General features: G+C 46.2%; 1 protein-coding gene across 1 annotated transcript; it reads right to left on the reverse strand.

Annotated features, from left to right (window-relative positions):
• Positions 1 to 9,096: 9,096 nt before the first annotated feature.
• On the reverse strand, positions 9,097 to 21,703 carry LOC115114793 (Golgi reassembly-stacking protein 1-like). Its single transcript, XM_029643296.2, has 9 exons — positions 21,526 to 21,703; positions 20,341 to 20,421; positions 14,811 to 15,014; positions 14,537 to 14,623; positions 14,277 to 14,407; positions 14,001 to 14,109; positions 13,522 to 13,663; positions 12,336 to 12,485; positions 9,097 to 12,087 (listed from the first exon to the last, which is right to left on the reverse strand). Exons 1-9 carry the CDS (start codon positions 21,586 to 21,588, stop codon positions 11,576 to 11,578), a joined length of 1,479 nt encoding a protein of 492 aa, XP_029499156.1. The 5' UTR covers positions 21,589 to 21,703; the 3' UTR covers positions 9,097 to 11,575.
• Between the last annotated feature and the right edge of the window lie 2,902 nt (positions 21,704 to 24,605).

A 24,605-nucleotide genomic window follows, 5' to 3' on the forward strand; every position in this document is an offset into this window, starting at 1 on the left:
GTCAATGTGGAGGCTATATACAGGGGGTACCAGTATAGAGTCAATGTGGAGGCTATATACAGGGGGTACCAGTATAGAGTCAATGTGGAGGCTATATACAGGGGGTACCAGTATAGAGTCAATGTGGAGGCTATATACAGGGGGTACTGGTATAGAGTCAATGTGGAGGCTATATACAGGGGGTACTGGTACAGAGTCAATGTGGAGGCTATATACAGGGGGTACTGGTACAGAGTCAATGTGGAGGCTATATACAGGGGGTACTGGTACAGAGTCAATGTGGAGGCTATATACAGGGGGTACTGGTACAGAGTCAATGTGGAGGCTATATACAGGGGGTACTGTACAGAGTCAATGTGGAGGCTATATACAGGGGTACTGGTACAGAGTCAATGTGGAGGCTATATACAGGGGGTACTGGTACAGAGTCAATGTGGAGGCTATATACTGGTACAGAGTCAATGTGGAGGCTATATACAGGGGGTACTGGTATAGAGTCAATGTGGAGGCTATATACAGGGGGTACTAGTATAGAGTCAATGTGGAGGCTATATACAGGGGGTACTAGTATAGAGTCAATGTGGAGGCTATATACAGGGGGTACTAGTACAGAGTCAATGTGGAGGCTATATACAGGGGTACTAGTAGAGTCAATGTGGAGGCTATATACAGGGGTACTAGTATAGAGTCAATGTGGAGGCTATATACAGGGGTACCAGTATAGAGTCAATGTGGAGGCTATATACAGGGGTACTAGTATAGAGTCAATGTGGAGGCTATATACAGGGGGTACTAGTATAGAGTCAATGTGGAGGCTATATACAGGGGTACCAGAGTCAGAGTCTATATACAGGGGGTACCAGTATAGAGTCAATGTGGAGGCTATATACAGGGGGTACCAGTATAGAGTCAATGTGGAGGCTATATACAGGGGGTACCAGTATAGAGTCAATGTGGAGGCTATATACAGGGGGTACCAGTATAGAGTCAATGTGGAGGCTATATACAGGGGGTACCAGTATAGAGTCAATGTGGAGGCTATATACAGGGGGTACCAGTATAGAGTCAATGTGGAGGCTATATACAGTGGGTACCAGTATAGAGTCAATGTGGAGGCTATATACAGGGGGTACCAGTACAGAGTCAATGTGGAGGCTATATACAGGGGGTACCAGTACAGAGTCAATGTGGAGGCTATATACAGGGGGTACCAGTATAGAGTCAATGTGGAGGCTATATACAGGGGGGTACCAGTACAGAGTCAATGAGGAGGTTATATACAGGGGGTACCAGTATAGAGTCAATGTGGAGGCTATATACAGGGGGTACCAGTATAGAGTCAATGTGGAGGCTATATACAGGGGGTACCAGTATAGAGTCAATGTGGAGGCTATATACAGGGGGTACCAGTATAGAGTCAATGTGGAGGCTATATACAGGGGTACCAGTATAGAGTCAATGTGAGGCAATATACAGGGGGTACCAGTAGAGTCAATGTGGAGGCTATATACAGGGGGTACCAGTATAGAGTCAATGTGGAGGCTATATACAGGGGGTACCAGTATAGAGTCAATGTGGAGGCAATATACAGGGGGTACCAGTAGAGTCAATGTGGAGGCTATATACAGGGGGTACCAGTATAGAGTCAATGTGGAGGCTATATACAGGGGGTACCAGTATAGAGTCAATGTGGAGGCTATATACAGGGGGTACCGGTACAGAGTCAATGAGGAGGTTATATACAGGGGGTACCAGTATAGAGTCAATGTGGAGGCTATATACAGGGGGTACCAGTATAGAGTCAATGTGGAGGCAATATACAGGGGGTACCAGTAGAGTCAATGTGGAGGCTATATACAGGGGGTACCAGTATAGAGTCAATGTGGAGACAATATACAGGGGGTACCAGTAGAGTCAATGTGGAGGCTATATACAGGGGGTACCAGTAGAGTCAATGTGGAGGCTATATACAGGGGGTACCAGTAGAGTCAATGTGGAGGCTATATACAGGGGGTACCAGTAGAGTCAATGTGGAGACAATATACAGGGGGTACCAGTAGAGTCAATGTGGAGGCTATATACAGGGGGTACCAGTAGAGTCAATGTGGAGGCAATATACAGGGGGTACCAGTAGAGTCAATGTGGAGGCTATATACAGGGGGTACCAGTATAGAGTCAATGTGGAGGCTATATACAGGGGGTACCAGTAGAGTCAATGTGGAGGCTATATACAGGGGGTACCAGTAGAGTCAATGTGGAGGCTATATACCAGTAGAGTCAGGGGCTATATACAGGGGGTACCAGTAGAGTCAATGTGGAGGCTATATACAGGGGGTACCAGTAGAGTCAATGTGGAGGCTATATACAGGGGGTACCAGTAGAGTCAATGTGGAGACAATATACAGGGGGTACCAGTAGAGTCAATGTGGAGGCTATATACAGGGGGTACCAGTAGAGTCAATGTGGAGGCTATATACAGGGGTACCAGTAGAGTCAATGTGGAGGCTATATACAGGGGTACTGGTACAGAGTCAATGTGGAGGCTATATACAGGGGGTACTGGTACAGAGTCAATGTGGAGGCTATATACAGGGGGTACCAGTATAGAGTCAATGTGGAGGTTATATACAGGGGGTACTGGTACAGAGTCAATGTGGAGGCTATATACAGGGGGTACCAGTATAGAGTCAATGTGGAGGTTATATACAGGGGGTACTGGTACAGAGTCAATGTGGAGGTTATATACAGGGGGTACTGGTACAGAGTCAATGTGGAGGCTATATACAGGGGGTACCGGTACAGAGTCAATGTGGAGGCTATATACAGGGGGTACTGGTACAGAGTCAATGTGGAGGCTATATACAGGGGGTACCGGTACAGAGTCAATGTGGAGGCTATATACAGGGGGTACCGGTACAGAGTCAATGTGGAGGCTATATACAGGGGGTACCAGTAGAGTCAATGTGGAGGCTATATACAGGGGGTACCAGTAGAGTCAATGTGGAGGCTATATACAGGGGGTACTGGTACAGAGTCAATGTGGAGGCTATATACAGGGGGTACTGGTACAGAGTCAATGTGGAGGCTATATACAGGGGGTACCGGTACAGAGTCAATGTGGAGGCTATATACAGGGGGTACCAGTAGAGTCAATGTGGAGGCTATATACAGGGGGTACTGGTACAGAGTCAATGTGGAGGCTATATACAGGGGGTACCAGTATAGAGTCAATGTGGAGGCTATATACAGGGGGTACCAGTATAGAGTCAATGTGGAGGCTATATACAGGGGTACTGGTACAGAGTCAATGTGGAGGCTATATACAGGGGGTACCGGTACAGAGTCAATGTGGAGGCTATATACAGGGGGTACCGGTACAGAGTCAATGTGGAGGCTATATACAGGGGGTACTGGTACAGAGTCAATGTGGAGGCTATATACAGGGGGTACCAGTATAGAGTCAATGTGGAGACAATATACAGGGGGTACCGGTACAGAGTCAATGTGGAGGCTATATACAGGGGGTACTGGTACAGAGTCAATGTGGAGGCTATATACAGGGGGTACCAGTACAGAGTCAATGTGGAGGCTATATACAGGGGGTACCGGTACAGAGTCAATGTGGAGGCTATATACAGGGGTACTGGTACAGAGTCAATGTGGAGGCTATATACAGGGGGTACCAGTATAGAGTCAATGTGGAGACAATATACAGGGGGTACCGGTACAGAGTCAATGTGGAGGCTATATACAGGGGGTACTGGTACAGAGTCAATGTGGAGGCTATATACAGGGGTACCAGTACAGAGTCAATGTGGAGGCTATATACAGGGGGTACCGGTACAGAGTCAATGTGGAGGCTATATACAGGGGGTACTGGTACAGAGTCAATGTGGAGGCTATATACAGGGGGTACTGGTACAGAGTCAATGTGGAGGCTATATACAGGGGGTACTGGTACAGAGTCAATGTGGAGGCTATATACAGGGGGTTCTAGTACAGAGTCAATGTGGAGGCTATATACAGGGGGTACCAGTATAGAGTCAATGTGGAGGCTATATACAGGGGGTACCAGTAGAGAGTCAATGTGGAGGCTATATACAGGGGGTACCAGTAGAGAGTCAATGTGGAGGCTATATACAGGGGGTACCAGTATAGAGTCAATGTGGAGGCTATATACAGGGGGTACCAGTAGAGTCAATGTGGAGGCTATATACAGGGGGTACTGGTACAGAGTCAATGTGGAGGCTATATACAGGGGGTACCAGTATAGAGTCAATGTGGAGGCTATATACAGGGGTACCAGTATAGAGTCAATGTGGAGGCTATATACAGGGGGTACCGGTACAGAGTCAATGTGGAGGCTATATACAGGGGGTACCAGTATAGAGTCAATGTGGAGGCTATATACAGGGGGTACCAGTATAGAGTCAATGTGGAGGCTATATACAGGGGGTACCGGTACAGAGTCAATGTGGAGGCTATATACAGGGGGTACCAGTATAGAGTCAATGTGGAGGCTATATACAGGGGGTACCAGTATAGAGTCAATGTGGAGGCTATATACAGGGGGTACCAGTATAGAGTCAATGTGGAGGCTATATACAGGGGGTACCAGTATAGAGTCAATGTGGAGGCTATATACAGGGGGTACCAGTATAGAGTCAATGTGGAGGCTATATACAGGGGGTACCAGTAGAGAGTCAATGTGGAGGCTATATACAGGGGGTACCAGTACAGAGTCAATGTGGAGGCTATATACAGGGGGTACTGGTACAGAGTCAATGTGGAGGCTATATACAGGGGGTTCTAGTACAGAGTCAATGTGGAGGCTATATACAGGGGGTACCAGTATAGAGTCAATGTGGAGGCTATATACAGGGGGTACCAGTAGAGAGTCAATGTGGAGGCTATATACAGGGGGTACCAGTAGAGAGTCAATGTGGAGGCTATATACAGGGGGTACCAGTATAGAGTCAATGTGGAGGCTATATACAGGGGGTACCAGTAGAGTCAATGTGGAGGCTATATACAGGGGGTACTGGTACAGAGTCAATGTGGAGGCTATATACAGGGGGTACCAGTATAGAGTCAATGTGGAGGCTATATACAGGGGGTACCAGTATAGAGTCAATGTGGAGGCTATATACAGGGGGTACCGGTACAGAGTCAATGTGGAGGCTATATACAGGGGGTACCAGTATAGAGTCAATGTGGAGGCTATATACAGGGGGTACCAGTATAGAGTCAATGTGGAGGCTATATACAGGGGGTACCGGTACAGAGTCAATGTGGAGGCTATATACAGGGGGTACCAGTATAGAGTCAATGTGGAGGCTATATACAGGGGGTACCAGTATAGAGTCAATGTGGAGGCTATATACAGGGGGTACCAGTATAGAGTCAATGTGGAGGCTATATACAGGGGGTACCGGTACAGAGTCAATGTGGAGGCTATATACAGGGGGTACCAGTATAGAGTCAATGTGGAGGCTATATACAGGGGGTACCAGTATAGAGTCAATGTGGAGGCTATATACAGGGGGTACCAGTATAGAGTCAATGTGGAGGCTATATACAGGGGGTACCAGTAGAGAGTCAATGTGGAGGCTATATACAGGGGGTACCAGTACAGAGTCAATGTGGAGGCTATATACAGGGGGTACTGGTACAGAGTCAATGTGGAGGCTATATACAGGGGGTACCGGTACAGAGTCAATGTGTAGGCTATATACAGGGGGTACCAGTATAGAGTCAATGTGGAGGCTATATACAGGGGGTACCGGTACAGAGTCAATGTGGAGGCTATATACAGGGGGTACCGGTACAGAGTCAGTGTGGAGGCTATATACAGGGGGTACTGGTACAGAGTCAATGTGGAGGCTATATACAGGGGGTACCGGTACAGAGTCAGTGTGGAGGCTATATACAGGGGGTACTGGTACAGAGTCAATGTGGAGACAATATACAGGGGGTACCAGTAGAGTCAATGTGGAGGCTATGTACAGGGGGTACCAGTAGAGTCAATGTGGAGGCTATGTACAGGGGGTACCAGTAGAGTCAATGTGGAGGCTATATACAGGGGGTACTGGTACAGAGTCAATGTGGAGGCTATATACAGGGGGTACCAGTAGAGTCAATGTGGAGACAATATACAGGGGGTACTGGTACAGAGTCAATGTGGAGGCTATATACAGGGGGTACCGGTACAGAGTCAATGTGGAGACAATATACAGGGGGTACCGGTACAGAGTCAATGTGGAGGCTATATACAGGGGGTACTGGTACAGAGTCAATGTGGAGGCTATATACAGGGGGTACCGGTACAGAGTCAATGTGGAGGCTATATACAGGGGGTACTGGTACAGAGTCAATGTGGAGGCTATATACAGGGGGTACTGGTACAGAGTCAATGTGGAGGCTATATACAGGGGGTACCGGTACAGAGTCAATGTGGAGGCTATATACAGGGGGTACCGGTACAGAGTCAGTGTGGAGGCTATATACAGGGGGTACTGGTACAGAGTCAATGTGGAGGCTATATACAGGGGGTACCGGTACAGAGTCAGTGTGGAGGCTATATACAGGGGGTACTGGTACAGAGTCAATGTGGAGGCTATATACAGGGGGTACCGGTACAGAGTCAGTGTGGAGGCTATATACAGGGGGTACTGGTACAGAGTCAATGTGGAGACAATATACAGGGGGTACCAGTAGAGTCAATGTGGAGGCTATGTACAGGGGGTACCAGTAGAGTCAATGTGGAGGCTATGTACAGGGGGTACCAGTAGAGTCAATGTGGAGGCTATATACAGGGGGTACTGGTACAGAGTCAATGTGGAGGCTATATACAGGGGGTACCAGTAGAGTCAATGTGGAGACAATATACAGGGGGTACTGGTACAGAGTCAATGTGGAGGCTATATACAGGGGGTACCGGTACAGAGTCAATGTGGAGACAATATACAGGGGGTACCGGTACAGAGTCAATGTGGAGGCTATATACAGGGGGTACTGGTACAGAGTCAATGTGGAGACAATATACAGGGGGTACTGGTACAGAGTCAGTGTGGAGGCTATATACAGGGGGTACCGGTACAGAGTCAATGTGGAGGCTATATACAGGGGGTACCAGTATAGAGTCAATGTGGAGGCTATATACAGGGGGTACCAGTAGAGTCAATGTGGAGGCTATATACAGGGTGTTACGGTACAGAGTCAATGTGGAGGCTATATACAGGGGGTACCGGTACAGAGTCAATGTGGAGGCTATATACAGGGGGTACCAGTAGAGTCAATGTGGAGGCTATATACAGGGTGTTACGGTACAGAGTCAATGTGGAGGCTATGTACAGGGGGTACCGGTACAGAGTCAATATGGAGGCTATATACAGGGGGTACCGGTACAGAGTCAATGTGGAGGCTATATACCGGGGGTACCGGTACAGTTGTTGCCGACCCTCACCACCTAGGGGCGGCTCATCAGAAAGTCCAGGATCCATTTGCAGAGGGAGGTTAGTCCCAGGGTACTGAGCTTTGTGGGCTGAGCTGTAGTCAATGAACAGCATTCTCATGGTGTTCCTTTTGTTCATGTGGTAAAGGGTAGTGTGGAGTTTGATTGTGTCATCTGTGGCTCTGTTGGCGCGGTATGTGAATTGGAGTGCGTCGAGTGTTTCCCGGCACGATGGTGTTGATGTGAGCCATGACCAGCCTTTCATTTAGGCAGGTTGCTTTCTTGGGCACATGGACTACGGTGGTCTGTTTGGAACATGTAGGTATTACAGACTCGGGGTCAGGGAGAGGTTGAAAATGTCAGTGAAGACACTTGCCAGTTGTTTCTGCTATATCATCTTAGAACGCATTAATATCATGCTATAACAGCTTAACGTAGTTATGCTATTGTGTCTTTGGCCATGCCGGATTAAGTGACATGCTATTCTATAAAATCCTTTCTCTGTAATTAATATTACCTGATTGAGCTAATCATGTAAATGTAATTAACTAGAAAGTCGGGGGGCACCACGAAAGTGTTTATAGAGCTGTTATCTTCCGAATAAACTCTTAAAAGTCCTAGTAATATTTTACGTCAATATTAATCGTCACCTTATTTCAGTCTCATCTGAAAGTTGTAAAATCTTCACGAACCCTGGCTAACAAGTTGAATCGGCAAAATTGGGTTAATTATTTATTTACTAAATACCTAACTAATCACACAATTACATATACGCAGAATGAATCATACCTTGATTACAAATGTCAAAGGAAAACGTCCCTTGCGGAGGTAACAGATATGACAGCTTGTTACACAAAGAAAAGGGGGCTGGGTTTGAGTGATAGAGTGGGAAGACTGAAGAACAAAGGGAGAAGCGATGTCCTTATCGGGCCGTAGGCAGCTACTCTATCGTAAATACAGAATCTTATGCATTCTAATTTACCACCCATTTGGAAAAGGAAAATGCAATAAATATTTACTGAGCTGCGCTTCAATAGGTTGGTGGTAGATTGATGGCCGTGTTGTCCTTTGAAGAGTGTCTCTGGTGGTGAACGGGAAACGTAGTGTCGTCGGTGGTAGACGGGATACTCTGTTCGTCCTTTCCTAGCCCACGTTTACAGCGGCCGCTGCTAACTCAACGGCTAGGAGGTATCACTTCTGTAGTGAATAAGAGTTCAAAGTTCATGCCAATCGCAACCAAAGCTCACGCTGAGGTTGGCTTCGTTCTGTAGTTATCTGAACCCTGACATCGGATTGTCATCCTAATGTCCCCGGAACAGGAAGTTCTATTGTCGTCAAGGCTTTCTATAGGAAGGGAGAGGAGGGCGTGTTTCATTGGTTAAAACCAATGTCTCTTCACGTGGGCGGGCCACTAATTCACTCATGAAAACCCAATTCTCACATTTCATACTCAAACATTTAAATTGCACAACTATAATGTGTAGACTTTACACTGTACAGTTTGTCATCCTATCATTGAGAATGTCTCAGATGACAACCGAACGGACATCGTATTCATTAAGTATTTATGACTGTCATAAACCTACCCCCGTCCAGCGTCATGACACAATGCTTAAAAATTGAGAAAAACAAAAAGGCAAAAATAAAATTGTGACCATTTTTATTTTTTTGTTCCAGTGACTAGAAGCGACTCCATTTTTGCATCAGAAGCTTTACAGAGAATAATAATACATTTTTCACAATTAGAATTTCATTTGCACTCATTAACAATAAACTCTCCATCCATTGATAAAATATTTCCCCTCCCCTCATTTCTCACAACTAAGTGCCTAGCCTAAATCAAAAAAGAAGACCAAAAGAACCTTCTCTTACAGAAAAGCATTTGCTCAAAACATTTATATTAAACTAACAACAGTAGTGTCACTATTTAAATCAGAAGCTACTGCACAGGGTTGTGGTCAAGTCAATTCAGAAAGAATTTAAGAGAATTGGAAATTTCAGTGTACTTCCTGAACTGACTCATTTAAATGGAATTTAAATTATCAACCCTGATACTGTATTGTCTGTGGTTCCAGCTTACAGATGACTTCCATGATGGCTACAGTATGTTGCCTACAGCTTAAAAAAAATAAAATAAAAAAAAAATAAACATGGCTGACAATTGCATAGATCAAAAATGACACAGATAAGAGGTAACATGGAGGAATGAGACTTTCCCTACTGTATGTTTACAAAATAATGACCTTTCACCTAGGGTGTACAGAAACCCATAAAATGACACTTTAAAAAAATAAATGCCCTGCAACAAAGGCTGGGATTCAATCCGATCATTCGGTAGATTTGAGATTTAGCACACTTTACATTCAAAGGTAAATTTACTATTGAGACAACATATGCAGCGTTGGTGAATGCGGTCTCTGCGAACACAGGAACATTGACTTTATAAAAAAGGTGCGTAGCCGACCAAACGCGATCGGATTGAATCTGGCCCTTACGCTACAGAAATCCAGAAAATATTATTGTCTAACAAATAAATGCACTGTAACTTATTGAAAACAGGTCTACCTCTTAGGTACAGATTCAACTTTCTTGAGTTTAAGAACTAAAACTACAACCTGATCACACATTAAAAATGTCTCTTTTGTGAACACAGAACTATGAACAATTGCTATATTTGATGCATTAAAAACGACAGTTTCAAATATTTTTTAAACTTAATTTAAACAATTTAATTGTTAAATTAATTATTAAATTTAATTTAATGGATTCCTATAACAGTAACCAAGGAAGACGTCACCTGTTCTCATCCTGTACAATGGATTAAAAGTGACCTAAATTAAAATAATACAAATTCAGCCTTTTGTGTAGAGTACTCCAACTCTTTTTCTCCCTAGTCTGTTTGTCTTGGTAAGTCCTTCACATGGTTTCTAATCATTTTGTTTGCTGAAGTGTGAAGGTTATTTATTAAAACTTGTATTTAACTAGGCAAGTCAGTTAAGAACAAATTCTTATTTACAACGACGGGCTTTACAAGGTTCACCTTGAACCCTTCCAAATGAAAGAAAAGCTGTGCCCGATTGATTATATAAATGGTACTGTTCAGGTACTGAACCTGGGTCAAGTATATATGTAAAAATGTCCAAAAAAAACATTTGAGATGCGCTTAATTTAGCTTGAAGTTTGCACTTTTGAGACTATTCCATGGTACCTGGCAAAGTAACCTCGGAAGCCCAGGCTTCTCACGTTCGAGTCAACGAGACGGGATTTGGAAGGAGGGCCATGCAAGCCTACTGGCAAACTAAATCAAGCGCGGCTCAGGTATTTGAATCTATTAGACCCAGGCCTATGAGGTCCACTCGTATGTCAAGTAGTGTATTTCAACAGGAAGTCAAATTACAGGACAAAAAAAATAATAATAATTGTCGTCGTCACAAATCAAATATTAAAAAGGTGCAACTATGCTTTAAGTTTATACATCACTGGTTTGTCGTAGTGAATTCTATAAAGTAGTTCAACAATATATAATGAATGTATTTATCTGTGTGTGTGTAATTATCTTTGGATCTTTCACACGGCCATTCCATTAATTGATTTGATTTGTTTTTTTAAGAAATCCAAAAACCATAATAAAAAAATAATATTTTTTTTACACGAAAACAAACTACAAAATGTTCATAACATTGCAAACCTTACGGCTAATCGGAACATTAAGCTGAACTTGTAACATAGGATCCTACACCCAAAAATACAAGAGAGCTATTGTTATGCATTTCTACCATGATCTCTCTCGTGACCCATCCAACCAGTCGTTCAAAAAAAAAAAAAAAAACTGTACAACGTTCTCTTGGACCATAGACTGTACGCTCGCCATCACTCATATACCAGAGGACTGTTCAGCACGTTCAGATAGAACAGACATCCATTGTCATCATATAAAATTGGGGAAGCGTGTCAGTTAAATTCATTTACATTTCTATCTGGTTCTATTAGTGTTGCATCTCAATACATCACCCCAGGTCTTTTCACCAGTGTCCTGAACATTTCCCATGTTGTTTGACTGCTCAGTATCTCTGCTAGTGTTTCTTCAGGCAGTGACCAGAGCCGGAAAGAAAACACACAAACCTACTCTTCCTCCACTTCCGGGTTGCTGACCTCATGCTCGTGGTGGTGGTCATGGCAACACTCGTGGTCGTCATGGTGGTGTTCCGCCGCGGCGGTTTCATCCTGCTCCACAGAGAGTTGCTCCAGTGAGCTGATGACGTCAGGCTCTACCATTGGCTCTGGTGGTGTTCCATCCAATGTGACGTTGTCCTGAGTGAGTGAGTCCCCCACCAAGATGTCACTGACCTGGGGCTGAAGCAGGAGCTGGTCCTGGGGCAGGAGGTCCAGGGGAGGGGAGGGGGAGAAAGAGGTGATGTCTGGGTCCGGGAGAGAAGCTTCAGCATCAACAAGAGGGGCGAGGGACTCAACGACAGGAGGGGGGGCGAATGGAGCCTCCACAACTGTGTCAGGGGATCCAGCGGATTCGGATGCTTGGTCTTGTGATTCGGGGGGCATGATAAGGGACTCCCGATGTTCAGTCTCCATCCAGTTCTCAGGTGGCGTCTCAGGAAGCTCACTGTCACCCAGCTCTTCTGTACAAACAGAGAAGAGAGACAGTCAACGTCGGGACTACGGAGATTCATTGTTGGACAAATTGGTTGCAGCGGTATAAAATAAATAGTGTTTGACAGATAAGGGTATACCGTTTCACATTGCGATAAGAAATATCAACAACAGTTTGCTTGTCTTGTTATGACACGGCAACCAATTGAAAATACAAACACTTCCAAAACAACAGCTCGTTTCCCTTTCAATAAGCTCCGAGTTACAGTTAACTTACCGATGCCGGAGATGTTGTTGCTGTCCTTTTCCTCGTGCACGGCCAGAGAGGTGCCGGTCATGTCGATGGACGAGACGGACAGGTCCAGTCGATCAGCCATGTCTTCTGATGGGTCAGGGGCCATCATAGCCACCTCAGACTCAGAGAAGCCTGGAGGAACACAGAGTCACAGATTCAGAACCTAAAAAAAAAGGTTCACTTCCTTATCAGGCAAAAAGACAAAGCATTGGCAGAGCACAGAGGTAAAAACAGACAATGACAAAGAGACTGCATTAATATAACAGTTTCACAGATTCAGAACCTAACCTCAGACACCCAGAGGAACACAGAAAGACAGATGTATTAACTGAACGGCCAAACAAAAACAACACAGAGGGTCATGGAAGATGAACAGTAAAGACAGACATAGTCTTGGTTTCTGTGTATAACTGCGTTGTGTGGACCAAAGGACGAGTAACTATTACCCCCCCCCAAAAAAATACTCCTATTTCATTAATGGCTTTATGCGTGTTGGCTGAATGTGTTTTATAATGATCTAGGGTGCGTTTGTATATTCACTCTGGGGTGCCAGAGTGCGCCCTGGGCGTTCGTCAGATTGTCTGTCTGTTCGTAAATTCAGAGTGTTTCGCCCTCTTAGCTTTCAGAGCACACAATGGATGCTCTGGCAGAGGAGGAGGGTTGATCCGAGCATTCAGTCAACCCACCTGGATCCATGACTTCCCTGTAACCAACCAATCAGTCAACCCACCTGGATCCATGATTCCCTGTAACCAACCAATCAGTCAACCCACCTGGATCCATGACTTCCCTGTAACCAACCAATCAGTCAACCCACCTGGATCCATGACTTCCCTGTAACCAACCAACCAGTCAACCCACCTGGATCCATGACTTCCCTGTAACCAACCAATCAGTCAACCCACCTGGATCCATGACTTCCCTGTAACCAACCAATCAGTCAACCCACCTGGATCCATGACTTCCCTGTAACCAACCAATCAGTCAACCCACCTGGATCCATGACTTCCCTGTAACCAACCAATCAGTCAACCCACCTGGATCCATGACTTCCCTGTAACCAACCAATCAGTCAACCCACCTGGATCCATGACTTCCCTGTAACCAACCAATCAGTCAACCCACCTGGATCCATGATTCCCTGTAACCAACCAATCAGTCAACCCACCTGGATCCATGATTCCCTGTATGGGTAGAGGTGGAGGACTGTCCTCTTTCTGCAGAGTGATCTGTTCCAGTCTGTTATCTTGGTCTGTCATCTCTGTTCCCTGTCCCAGGCGTGGGCCAGACTGACCCACCATCAGAGACACCTGTGGATCACACAGCCCACAACAGTTGATTCATTTATTTCACAGGGACAATGCACATCAATGAACATTTCTGGAAATTTGCCTGGGGGGGGGGAGGGACAACATGTTTGCTGTTGTCATCTGTAGTTCCAAGTTTAATACTGCCGATCAGTATAATGCATTATGATGTCATAGGCATGTATGATAGCCTTGTAATGGGGGGGTAACGGTCAGCCTTGTCACTAGCAGGCCTGTAGATTCATGTGTCATTACTGTACAAGTGACGGGCATAGTGGAATTCCCTCGGTCTTATTCCCATACAAGTCGTTGTAGTGAAACACAAGGAGCCCATCCACACCTCTTGGTGTCCATTGGCGTGTATCTCTGGCGTGGAGTCCTCTTCGGGGAGAGAGGGAAACATGGATGGGATCCTGTGCAAGTAGCCGTATCCGATACCGCAACCCAAACTAAAAAAAACAAACAGATATCAGTTAGACTGCTGATGTTTCAGAGCCTTGGCATTTAGGCAGTACAGAATAACCTCAGAGAGAGAGAGCCCAGGTAAGACCTAGTGGCTCACTCACCTCCCTGGGTAAGGTCAAGGTAAACCCCAGGTAAGGCTCAGCCCACTCACCTCCCCTCTCCTCCCCAGGCCCCGTTGGGTGTGACCACCACCTCTCTGCAGGCGTTTGTGTCTGTGTTGTAGATCAGCAGTTTCAGAGGTTTCCCCTCGTGGGCCTCGATCAGCGAGAAGAAGTCCTCCGACTGAGGACAGACACCGAGATCACAGTGCCAATTGTTTATTGCAATGGGTTATTTTCCCACTAAAGTAAAAAGGCAACGACCTAGTCAACGGAGATAACAACTTTGAAAAACGTTAAGAATGAAGCTTACGTCCTGCAACACCTGGTCTGCTCCAACGATGAAGTCACTGTGGGCCTGAAGGCCGGCCAAAGCAGCTGGTGAGTTCACATCCACATCCTACAGAAAATAACACCAGCATGATGTGAAACAACATCTAGGACCCCCCCCCCCCCCCCCCCCCCCCCCAAGACAACTGATCACACCACAGATAAAACAATACCTAGTTGTTTGAAATTGTAGCTGTGTGTACGTTGATCTACTACTACCTAATCATAGCCTCATCGACAGCCAGGTGAGTCCTCACCAGTACATGCCAGACGTTCTCGTTGGCTCCTTGGTAGCTACAGAACCGGACAGACGCCCCCAGCAGGCCCTGTCCTCCCCACATGTTACTGGGCACCACCTCCACCTCCCTCAGCCTCATGGTCTTAGTGCTGTACACCTCCATGATCACTGCCTTCTCCACATTAGCCTTCAGAAGGTCCTTCAGCATTTCATTCTCCTGGTTCTGGACACAGGTTAGTTTGTCAGTTGGAAATGTGCAATACATGGGTGGGGGTTGTGTGTCATAGATTAGATAGAGGAACTGAACAGAGTATCTAAGATGTATTTTATATTAATCAAAGGTCTATAGTAGAAATAAATGAGATCTCACAATGCTCTGACTAACTCACCAGTCTGTGGTCTCCCAGAGAGAGAGAGGATGAATCTGACTAACTCACCAGTCTGTGGTCTCCCAGAGAGAGAGAGGATGAATCTGACTAACTCACCAGTCTGGTCTCCCAGAGAGAGAGGATGAATCTGACTAACTCACCAGTCTGTGGTCTCCCAGAGAGAGAGAGAGAGAGAGAGAGGATGAATCTGACTAACTCACCAGTCTGTGGTCTCCCAGAGAGAGAGAGGATGAATCTGACTAACTCACCAGTCTGTGGTCTCCCAGAGAGAGAGAGGATAAATCTGACTAACTCACCAGTCTGTAGTCTCCCAGAGAGAGAGAGAGAGAGAGAGAGGATGAATCTGACTAACTCACCAGTCTGTGGTCTCCCAGAGAGAGAGAGGATGAATCTGACTAACTCACCAGTCTGTAGTCTCCCAGAGAGAGAGAGAGAGAGAGAGAGGATGAATCTGACTAACTCACCAGTCTGTGGTCTCCCAGAGAGAGAGAGAGAGAGAGGATGAATCTGACTAACTCACCAGTCTGTGGTCTCCCAGAGAGAGAGAGAGAGAGAGAGAGAGGATGAATCTGACTAACTCACCAGTCTGTGGTCTCCCAGAGAGAGAGGATGAATCTGACTAACTCACCAGTCTGTGGTCTCCCAGAGAGAGAGAGAGAATGAATCTGACTAACTCACCAGTCTGTGGTCTCCCAGAGAGAGAGGATGAATCTGACTAACTCACCAGTCTGTGGTCTCCCAGAGAGAGAGAGAGAGAGAGAGAGAGAATGAATCTGACTAACTCACCAGTCTGTGGTCTCCCAGAGAGAGAGAGAGGATGAATCTGACTAACTTGTTCCGGAGTTCTAAATTGAGCAGCTGCTGAAAAATGAGCTCCTGTATATATTGAGATTTAAATGTTTTTTTAGAGTGAAGTACATCGAAAAAATCAAGAGAAAACTGGAAGACTCAATAGAAGACAAAACAAGGAACAAACCAAAAAGACAGGCTTTTGAAGAAGTAACTATTTTTCATAAAATTGTACAGTTATCTTAGCTAGCTGAATTGCTAGCTGAATTGTTTACTTGTTGCTAAGCAGTTGCTAAGCAGTTGCTAGGGACTCTCCTGGAAGAAGCTAGCTAGCTTACAAATAATAACAACAAAAAATATCTAGTTAACAGAAGAAAGGAAGACAAAATAAGGACAGAAGAAAAAGGAAAAGAAAAAGGACAACAAAGTGAAACCTCTAAAGAAACAAGAGACCATAATACAAGAAACAGCACTATAGAGAGATAGAACAACAACAACGCAGCCACTGCCAGCTAGCCTACTTCAGCAGTACTGTATCATTTGAATTATTTTAGTCAATAAGATTCCTGCTACGTAAGCTTAACTTTCTGAACATTCGAGACGTGTAGTCCACTTGTCATTCCAATCTCCTTTGCATTAGCGTAGCCTCTTCTGTAGCCTGTCAACTATGTGTCTGTCTATCCCTGTTCTCTCCTCTCTGCACAGACCATACAAACGCTCCACACCGCGTGGCCGCGGCCACTCTAATCTGGTGGTCCCAGCGCGCACAACCCACGTGGAGTTCCAGGTCTCCGGTAGCCTCTGGAACTGCCGATCTGCGGCCAACAAGGCAGAGTTCATCTCAGCCTATGCCTCCCTCCAGTCCCTCGACTTCTTGGCACTGACGGAAACATGGATCACCACAGATAACACTGCTACTCCTACTGCTCTCTCTTCGTCCGCCCACGTGTTCTCGCACACCCCGAGAGCTTCTGGTCAGCGGGGTGGTGGCACCGGGATCCTCACCTCTCCCAAGTGGTAATTCTCTCTTTCTCCCCTTACCCATCTGTCTATCGCCTCCTTTGAATTCCATGCTGTCACAGTTACCAGCCCTTTCAAGCTTAACATCCTTATCATTTATCGCCCTCCAGGTTCCCTCGGAGAGTTCATCAATGAGCTTGATGCCTTGATAAGCTCCTTTCCTGAGGACGGCTCACCTCTCACAGTTCTGGGCGACTTTAACCTCTACCTTTGACTCATTCCTCTCTGCCTCCTTCTTTCCACTCCTCTCCTCTTTTGACCTCACCCTCTCACCTTCCCCCTCTACTCACAAGGCAGGCAATACGCTCGACCTCATCTTTACTAGATGCTGTTCTTCCACTAACCTCACTGCAACTCCCCTCCAAGTCTCCGACCACTACCTTGTATCCTTTTCCCTCTTGCTCTCATCCAACACTTCCCACACTGCCCCTACTCGGATGGTATCGCGCCGTCCCAATCTTCGCTCTCTCTCCCCCGCTACTCTCTCCTCTTCCATCCTATCATCTCTTCCCTCTGCTCAAACCTTCTCCAACCTATCTCCTGATTCTGCCTCCTCAACCCTCCTCTCCTCCCTTGATTCTCTATGTCCCCTATCCTCCAGGCCGGCTCGGTCCTCCCCTCCTGCTCCGTGGCTCGACGACTCATTGCGAGCTCACAGAACAGGGCTCCGGGCAGCCGAGCGGAAATGGAGGAAAACTCGCCTCCCTGCGGACCTGGCATCCTTTCACTCCCTCCTCTCTACATTTTCCTCTTCCTGTCTCTGCTGCTAAAGCCACTTTCTACCACTCTAAATTCCAAGCATCTGCCTCTAACCCTAGGAAGCTCTTTGCCACCTTCTCCTCCCTCCTGAATCCTCCTCCCTCTCTGCAGATGACTTCGTCAACCATTTTGAAAAGAAGGTCGACGACATCCGATCCTCGTTTGCTAAGTCAAACGACACCGCTGGTTCTGCTCACACTGCCCTACCCTGTGCTCTGACCTCTTTCTCCCTCTCTCTCAGATGAAATCTCGCGTCTTGTGACGGCCGGCCGCCCAACAACCTGCCCGCTTGACCCTATTCCCTCCTCTCTTCTCCAGACCATTTCCGGAGACCTTCTCCCTTACCTCACCTCGCTCATCAACTCATCCCTGACCGCTGGCTACGTCCCTTCTGTCTTCAAGAGAGCGAGAGTTGCACCCCTTCTGAAAAAAACCTACACTCGATCCCTCCGATGTCAACAACTACAGACCAGTATCCCTTCTTTCTTTTCTCTCCAAAACTCTCGAACGTGCCGTCCTTGGCCAGCTCTCCCGCTATCTCTCTCAGAATGACCTTCTTGATCCAAATCAGTCAGGTTTCAAGACTAGTCATTCAACTGAGACTGCTCTTCTCTGTATCACGGAGGCCCTCCGCACTGCTAAAGCTAACTCTCTCTCCTCTGCTCTCATCCTTCTAGACCTATCGGCTGCCTTCGATACTGTGAACCATCAGATCCTCCTCTCCACCCTCTCCGAGTTGGGCATCTCCGGCGCGGCCCACGCTTGGATTGCGTCCTACCTGACAGGTCGCTCCCTACCAGGTGGCGTGGCGAGAATCTGTCTCCTCACCACGCGCTCTCACCACTGGCGTCCCCCAGGGCTCTGTTCTAGGCCCTCTCCTATTCTCGCTATACACCAAGTCACTTGGCTCTGTCATAACCTCACATGGTCTCTCCTATCATTGCTATGCAGACGACACACAATTAATCTTCTCCTTTCCCCCTTCTGATGACCAGGTGGCGAATCGCATCTCTGCATGTCTGGCAGACATATCAGTGTGGATGACGGATCACCACCTCAAGCTGAACCTCGGCAAGACGGAGCTGCTCTTCCTCCCGGGGAAGGACTGCCCATTCCATGATCTCGCCATCACGGTTGACAACTCCATTGTGTCCTCCTCCCAGAGCGCTAAGAACCTTGGCGTGATCCTGGACAACACCCTGTCGTTCTCAACTAACATCAAGGCGGTGGCCCGTTCTTGTAGGTTCATGCTCTACAACATCCGCAGAGTACGACCCTGCCTCACACAGGAAGCAGCGCAGGTCCTAATCCAGGCACTTGTCATCTCCCGTCTGGATTACTGCAACTCGCTGTTGGCTGGGCTCCCTGCCTGTGCCATTAAACCCCTACAACTCATCCAGAACGCCGCAGCCCGTCTGGTGTTCAACCTTCCCAAGTTCTCTCACGTCACCCCGCTCCTCCGCTCTCTCCACTGGCTTCCAGTTGAAGCTCGCATCCGCTACAAGACCATGGTGCTTGCCTACGGAGCTGTGAGGGGAACGGCACCTCAGTACCTCCAGGCTCTGATCAGGTCCTACACCCAAACAAGGGCACTGCGTTCATCCACCTCTGGCCTGCTCGCCTCCCTACCACTGAGGAAGTACAGTTCCTGCGCAGCCCAGTCAAAACTGTTCGCTGCTCTGGCCCCCCAATGGTGGAACAAACTCCTTATTTAGATGCACTATTGTAAAGTGGCTGTTCCACTGGATGTCTTAAGGTGAACGCACCAATTTGTAAGTCGCTCTGGATAAGAGCGTCTGCTAAATGACTTAAATGTAAATGTAAATCACCAGTCTGTGGTCTCCCAGAGAGAGAGAGAGGATGAATCTGACTAACTCACCAGTCTGTGGTCTCCCAGAGAGAGAGAGGATGAATCTGACTAACTCACCAGTCTGTGGTCTCCCAGAGAGAGAGAGGATGAATCTGACTAACTCACCAGTCTGTGGTCTCCCAGAGAGAGAGGATGAATCTGACTAACTCACCAGTCTGTGGTCTCCCAGAGAGAGAGAGAGAGAGAGGATGAATCTGACTAACTCACCAGTCTGTGGTCTCCCAGAGAGAGAGAGAGGATGAATCTGACTAACTCACCAGTCTGTGGTCTCCCAGAGAGAGAGAGAGAGGATGAATCTGACTAACTCACCAGTCTGTGGTCTCCCAGAGAGAGAGAGAGAGAGAGGATGAATCTGACTAACTCACCAGTCTGTGGTCTCCCAGAGAGAGAGAGAGAGGATGAATCTGACTAACTCACCAGTCTGTGGTCTCCCAGAGAGAGAGAGAGAGAGAGATGAATCTGACTAACTCACCAGTCTGTGGTCTCCCAGAGAGAGAGAGAGAATGAATCTGACTAACTCACCAGTCTGTGGTCTCCCAGAGAGAGAGAGAGGATGAATCTGACTAACTCACCAGTCTGTGGTCTCCCAGAGAGAGAGAGGATGAATCTGACTAACTCACCAGTCTGTGGTCTCCCAGAGAGAGAGAGAGGATGAATCTGACTAACTCACCAGTCTGTGGTCTCCCAGAGAGAGAGAGAGAGGATGAATCTGACTAACTCACCAGTCTGTGGTCTCCCAGAGAGAGGATGAAGTCAAAGAACGTCTCCAGCCCAGCTTTCTCTGCAGGGGAATTCTCCTGCACCTATCAGATCACCACGTGGACATGGGAAGACAAACACAACCATTTAATCCAATGCTTATGCTTCTAGTTCCGACAGTTCAGCAATATCTAACAATTCCAAAACAAGTACCGTTGATCAACAAATAGTAGGTCATATAGTGGTTTAATTAAGCTGTGTTGTGCAGTATTGTATGCATTCCAGCTATGCTGTTGTGCAACATGTGGCTCCTGCAGGTAGCAGCAAGGGTGGGTATAATTGGTGGAACTTTCCAACAGGATATTGTTCCATAAACCTCGTAAAGTACAAGGATGCCAACAAACAACGAATAGAAAGTAGAATGATTAATTCACCTAGCCGATTAGCTGCCGAATAGGTATCAAACCATCATATAGCTTATTCTTAATATTTGTCCATAGGTTACCAGAGTGAGGATAGACATTTTTGGGGGGGAATAAACGTGGTGAGTGAAACGCGTAACTAAATTGCCCGCTCCCTACCAGGTATCTTATTCTACCGCTATACAACTTTGTATGCGTTATTTGTTGGCAACCGTGTTATTTATGGAACAGAATTTAGACCGTTTAATCACAATGTTCCTCTCAAGCGAATGTAATGGCACAACTTAAAACAGCCATCTAGTTAACGTTAGTTGAGTAAAGTCAACTTCATATGGAGTAGACTTTACTAAGTTACTATATAGTTAACTCGTGTAGCTATATACACACACATTTATAATATAAATGTATGCATGAAAAGGTGTCAACGTTAAAATGTTGTTGTCATTTGGTCACCGCTAGGCCTAAGTATATCTACAGTAGCAACATCGACTTGGTTTAAGTTGTTACATTGGCTGCTCATTCACACAAAAAACAAAGCGTATATCGTATACAGACTATACACACAGTTATTATGGTCGACTGTTTCAGCTCGTAAATCAATGTGAGGTCGTTGTGTTATCAGTGCGCCAAAAAGGGTAGCTAGGTAAGTGCCACCTCATCAGCTTTCGGTAGGCCTTATCCGGCTCCTACACCACTGTATGCCTGTATATCCCCGTCAATTCTCCTTGTCAAGAACTACACGCAGCGTCAGAAAAAAAGTGCAATAAAATAAAGACTCATTATTACCCCGTGGACGTGGTATCCATCTGTTCCTCCTTCCGACGCACCGGTGCTTTGTGATAAACCCATTATTATAGAAAGCACCAAATGTTATTTCACTGTAGCTAAAAGAGTTGACAGATTCCTCTAATGCTCCGTGGCCATCTTGTCATTGGCGATCTCCTATATCAGACCAGACTAGTCGCACACTGGTGACACCGAGCACCACGCAGTATGTAGAGCAACGATCCTGCCACCTGCTAGACCGGAGTATAACTCCCTTATACTTTACTGGAACAAAATTATACATAAATAAAACAAATACCCTACCATCTAACACTACACGCACAAAAATAATAATAATAATAAAAACTAAAAAATATATCATACCCCGCTATTTAAATATATTTAGTCCTACAGGACATTTACTGATAGTTGTGGCTGCTTTGCGTGATGTATTGTTGTCTCTACCTTCTTGCCCTTTGTGCTGTTGTCTGTGACCAATAATGTTTATACCATGTTGTGCTGCTGCTATATTGTGTTGTCATGTGTTGCTGCCATGTTGTGTTGTTGTCTTAGGTCTCTCTTTATGTAGAGTCTCTGTTGTTGTGATGTGTGTTTTGTCCTATTTTATTTTTGTTCATTTTTTAATCCCTGACCCGGTCGCCGCAGGAGGCCTTTTGTAAATAAGAATATGTTCTTAACTGACTTGTTTAGTTAAATAAAAGTTAAATAAATACAAATAAATAAATAAAATACTTCAGGTCAAACAGCCTGAAAGGATGGTACACCACCACTTAACACACCCTGTAACTCTTCAAATCAAATGTTTATTAGTCACATACACATATTCACCACTGCAACAGTGACTCTTCTGACGTCAAGTCTCGCACAACCAAATACCTCTCTGCAGTACAGTTGATAACCATTGATATAAATGCTAAAAATCCAATCTTTCTGAAACATATATCACTTGTTGGTTTATCCCTCTGTACTGGTACAGATCTACTACTCACACCACTCCTCTCAGGATCCCTCCCTCTGTACTGGTACAGATCTACTACTCACACCACTCCTCTCAGGATCCCTCCCTCTGTACTGGTACAGATCTACTACTCACACCCCTCCTCTCAGGATCCCTCCCTCTGTACTGTTACAGATCTACTACTCACACCCCTCCTCTCAGGATCCCTCCCTCTGTACTGTTACAGATCTACTACTCACACCCCTCCTCTCAGGATCCCTCCCTCTGTACTGGTACAGATCTACTACTCACACCCCTCCTCTCAGGATCCCTCTCTCTGTACTGGTACAGATCTACTACTCACACCCCTCCTCTCAGGATCCCTCCCTCTGTACTGGTACAGATCTACTACTCACACCACTCCTCTCAGGACCCCTCCCTCTGTACTGGTACAGATCTACTACTCACACCACTCCTCTCAGGATCCCTCCCTCTGTACTGGTACAGATCTACTACTCCCACCACTCCTCTCAGGATCCCTCCCTCTGTACTGGTACAGATCTACTACTCACACCACTCCTCTCAGGATCCCTCCCTCTGTACTGGTACAGATCTACTACTCACACCACTCCTCTCAGGATCCCTCCCTCTGTACTGGTACAGATCTACTACTCACACCACTCCTCTCAGGATCCCTCCCTCTGTACTGGTACAGATCTACTACTCACACCACTCCTCTCAGGATCTCTGCCCCTTGATCCATCTTCCTCTACTTTCTTCACTGCCTCAACATATGACAACTTCTGCACTACTCTAATCCTGGGAACCTCAACCTGCATCTCTCGCATGGGACATTTCTGATCCCCAGCCCCAGGGGCACCCCTACAATTAATGCATACAGCTACTTTCCCCAATGCGACACATTCCTTTGTCTCATGCTCTTCTGCACACTTCTCACACCTAGGAAGCTCCCTCCTACACACTGCTGCCACATGCCCAAAAGCTTGACATCTATAACAACGTAATGTGTTTGGCACAAAAGCTCTTATAGGAAAACCTATATATCCTAACATCACTTTGTCGGGCAAAGACTCAACATCAAAACTCAAAGAACAGACAATGACTCTTCTGTTTCGCCACCCTGTCTGCGTCGCACCAAACGACGGGCATCACAAACACTGGGCCCTTCAGTTGGTCAACTTGAACATTTACTGCTACCCCAGTAATCACTCCTTTCAATGGCACCCTTTTCAGAGCAAAACAATTCACATATCTTGTCCCCGCTCGTTTAACACGGAGCGCATTCTCCCTCTGACCAGCAGAAACACAAACAATTATCACAAGACCACTTCTGGTTACCCTCACCGATTCCACAGCACCTAACTCTGTTTTCACCCACCCTGAAACCACAAATGGTCCACTTTTCCCCCCCCACAACGTCACTCCTACTGTCACAGACTCATCTTTATCCTGACGGTGCAAGCCTTGGCCCCGAGAACTTCATCACACCTACCACCGCCCGATACTTTGCCCTCATTCATTTCCATTTCTCTTCCTGTCTTCAACTCACTCTGTTTATACTTTCTACCGTTCTGTTCCAACAAATCATCTCCCTTTCTTCTGCCATTTTGAATCAACTCACGCTCACCCTCTTCCTCTCTCTCTTTCCTAGACCTCCCCTGCCTCTCTTATTCCCTCCTCTGTACTCCAAGTATACATCTCCTGATGATAATATTGCACTTCTCCTGACATACATCTTGTTCTTGCCCTGTCAAGGGACGCCATTTTAACCCGGCTGTCACAATCTCCGTACAATCAGCACGAACCCCTCGGGATGTTAGTGTCAACAATGTGTCCCACTTGTAAAGCAGCTGCTTCGTCTTGATGTTTCTTCTTTAACAATAGCTACCGCGACGCTTTCCATCTCATCAGTCACGTGACACCCATTAGTCAGAACCCTTTAGTGAATCTCTGTGGAGTACAGTAAATTAACAAAGTGAATTTAAGAAGTCATTTTTTTTCACGAATTACCTTATTATTTTAACTGCAATGATAATGTTTTTGAAGAATGTTTGGTTGGTCAGATTGTTGGGGTTTCTAGTTCTGTTATACACGCAGTAGCCTAATAAAGGATAGCTCTCTG

Source organism: Oncorhynchus nerka, linkage group LG9b (assembly GCF_034236695.1).
Source record: "Oncorhynchus nerka isolate Pitt River linkage group LG9b, Oner_Uvic_2.0, whole genome shotgun sequence".
In the NCBI taxonomy this organism is placed as follows: domain Eukaryota; kingdom Metazoa; phylum Chordata; class Actinopteri; order Salmoniformes; family Salmonidae; genus Oncorhynchus; species Oncorhynchus nerka.

Bases quoted from the DNA above. Each gene is read 5' to 3' on its own strand.
- LOC115114793 (XM_029643296.2), bottom strand. From the start codon at position 21,588: ATGGGTTTATCACAAAGCACCGGTGCGTCGGAAGGAGGAACAGATGGA. The intron at 13,664-14,000 runs GTGTGGATGGGC...TGTGATCCACAG, and splicing joins ACGCCAATGGACACCAAGAG to GTGTCTCTGATGGTGGGTCA. The intron at 12,088-12,335 runs GTAAGTTAACTG...CTGTTTGTACAG, and splicing joins CAACAACATCTCCGGCATCG to AAGAGCTGGGTGACAGTGAG.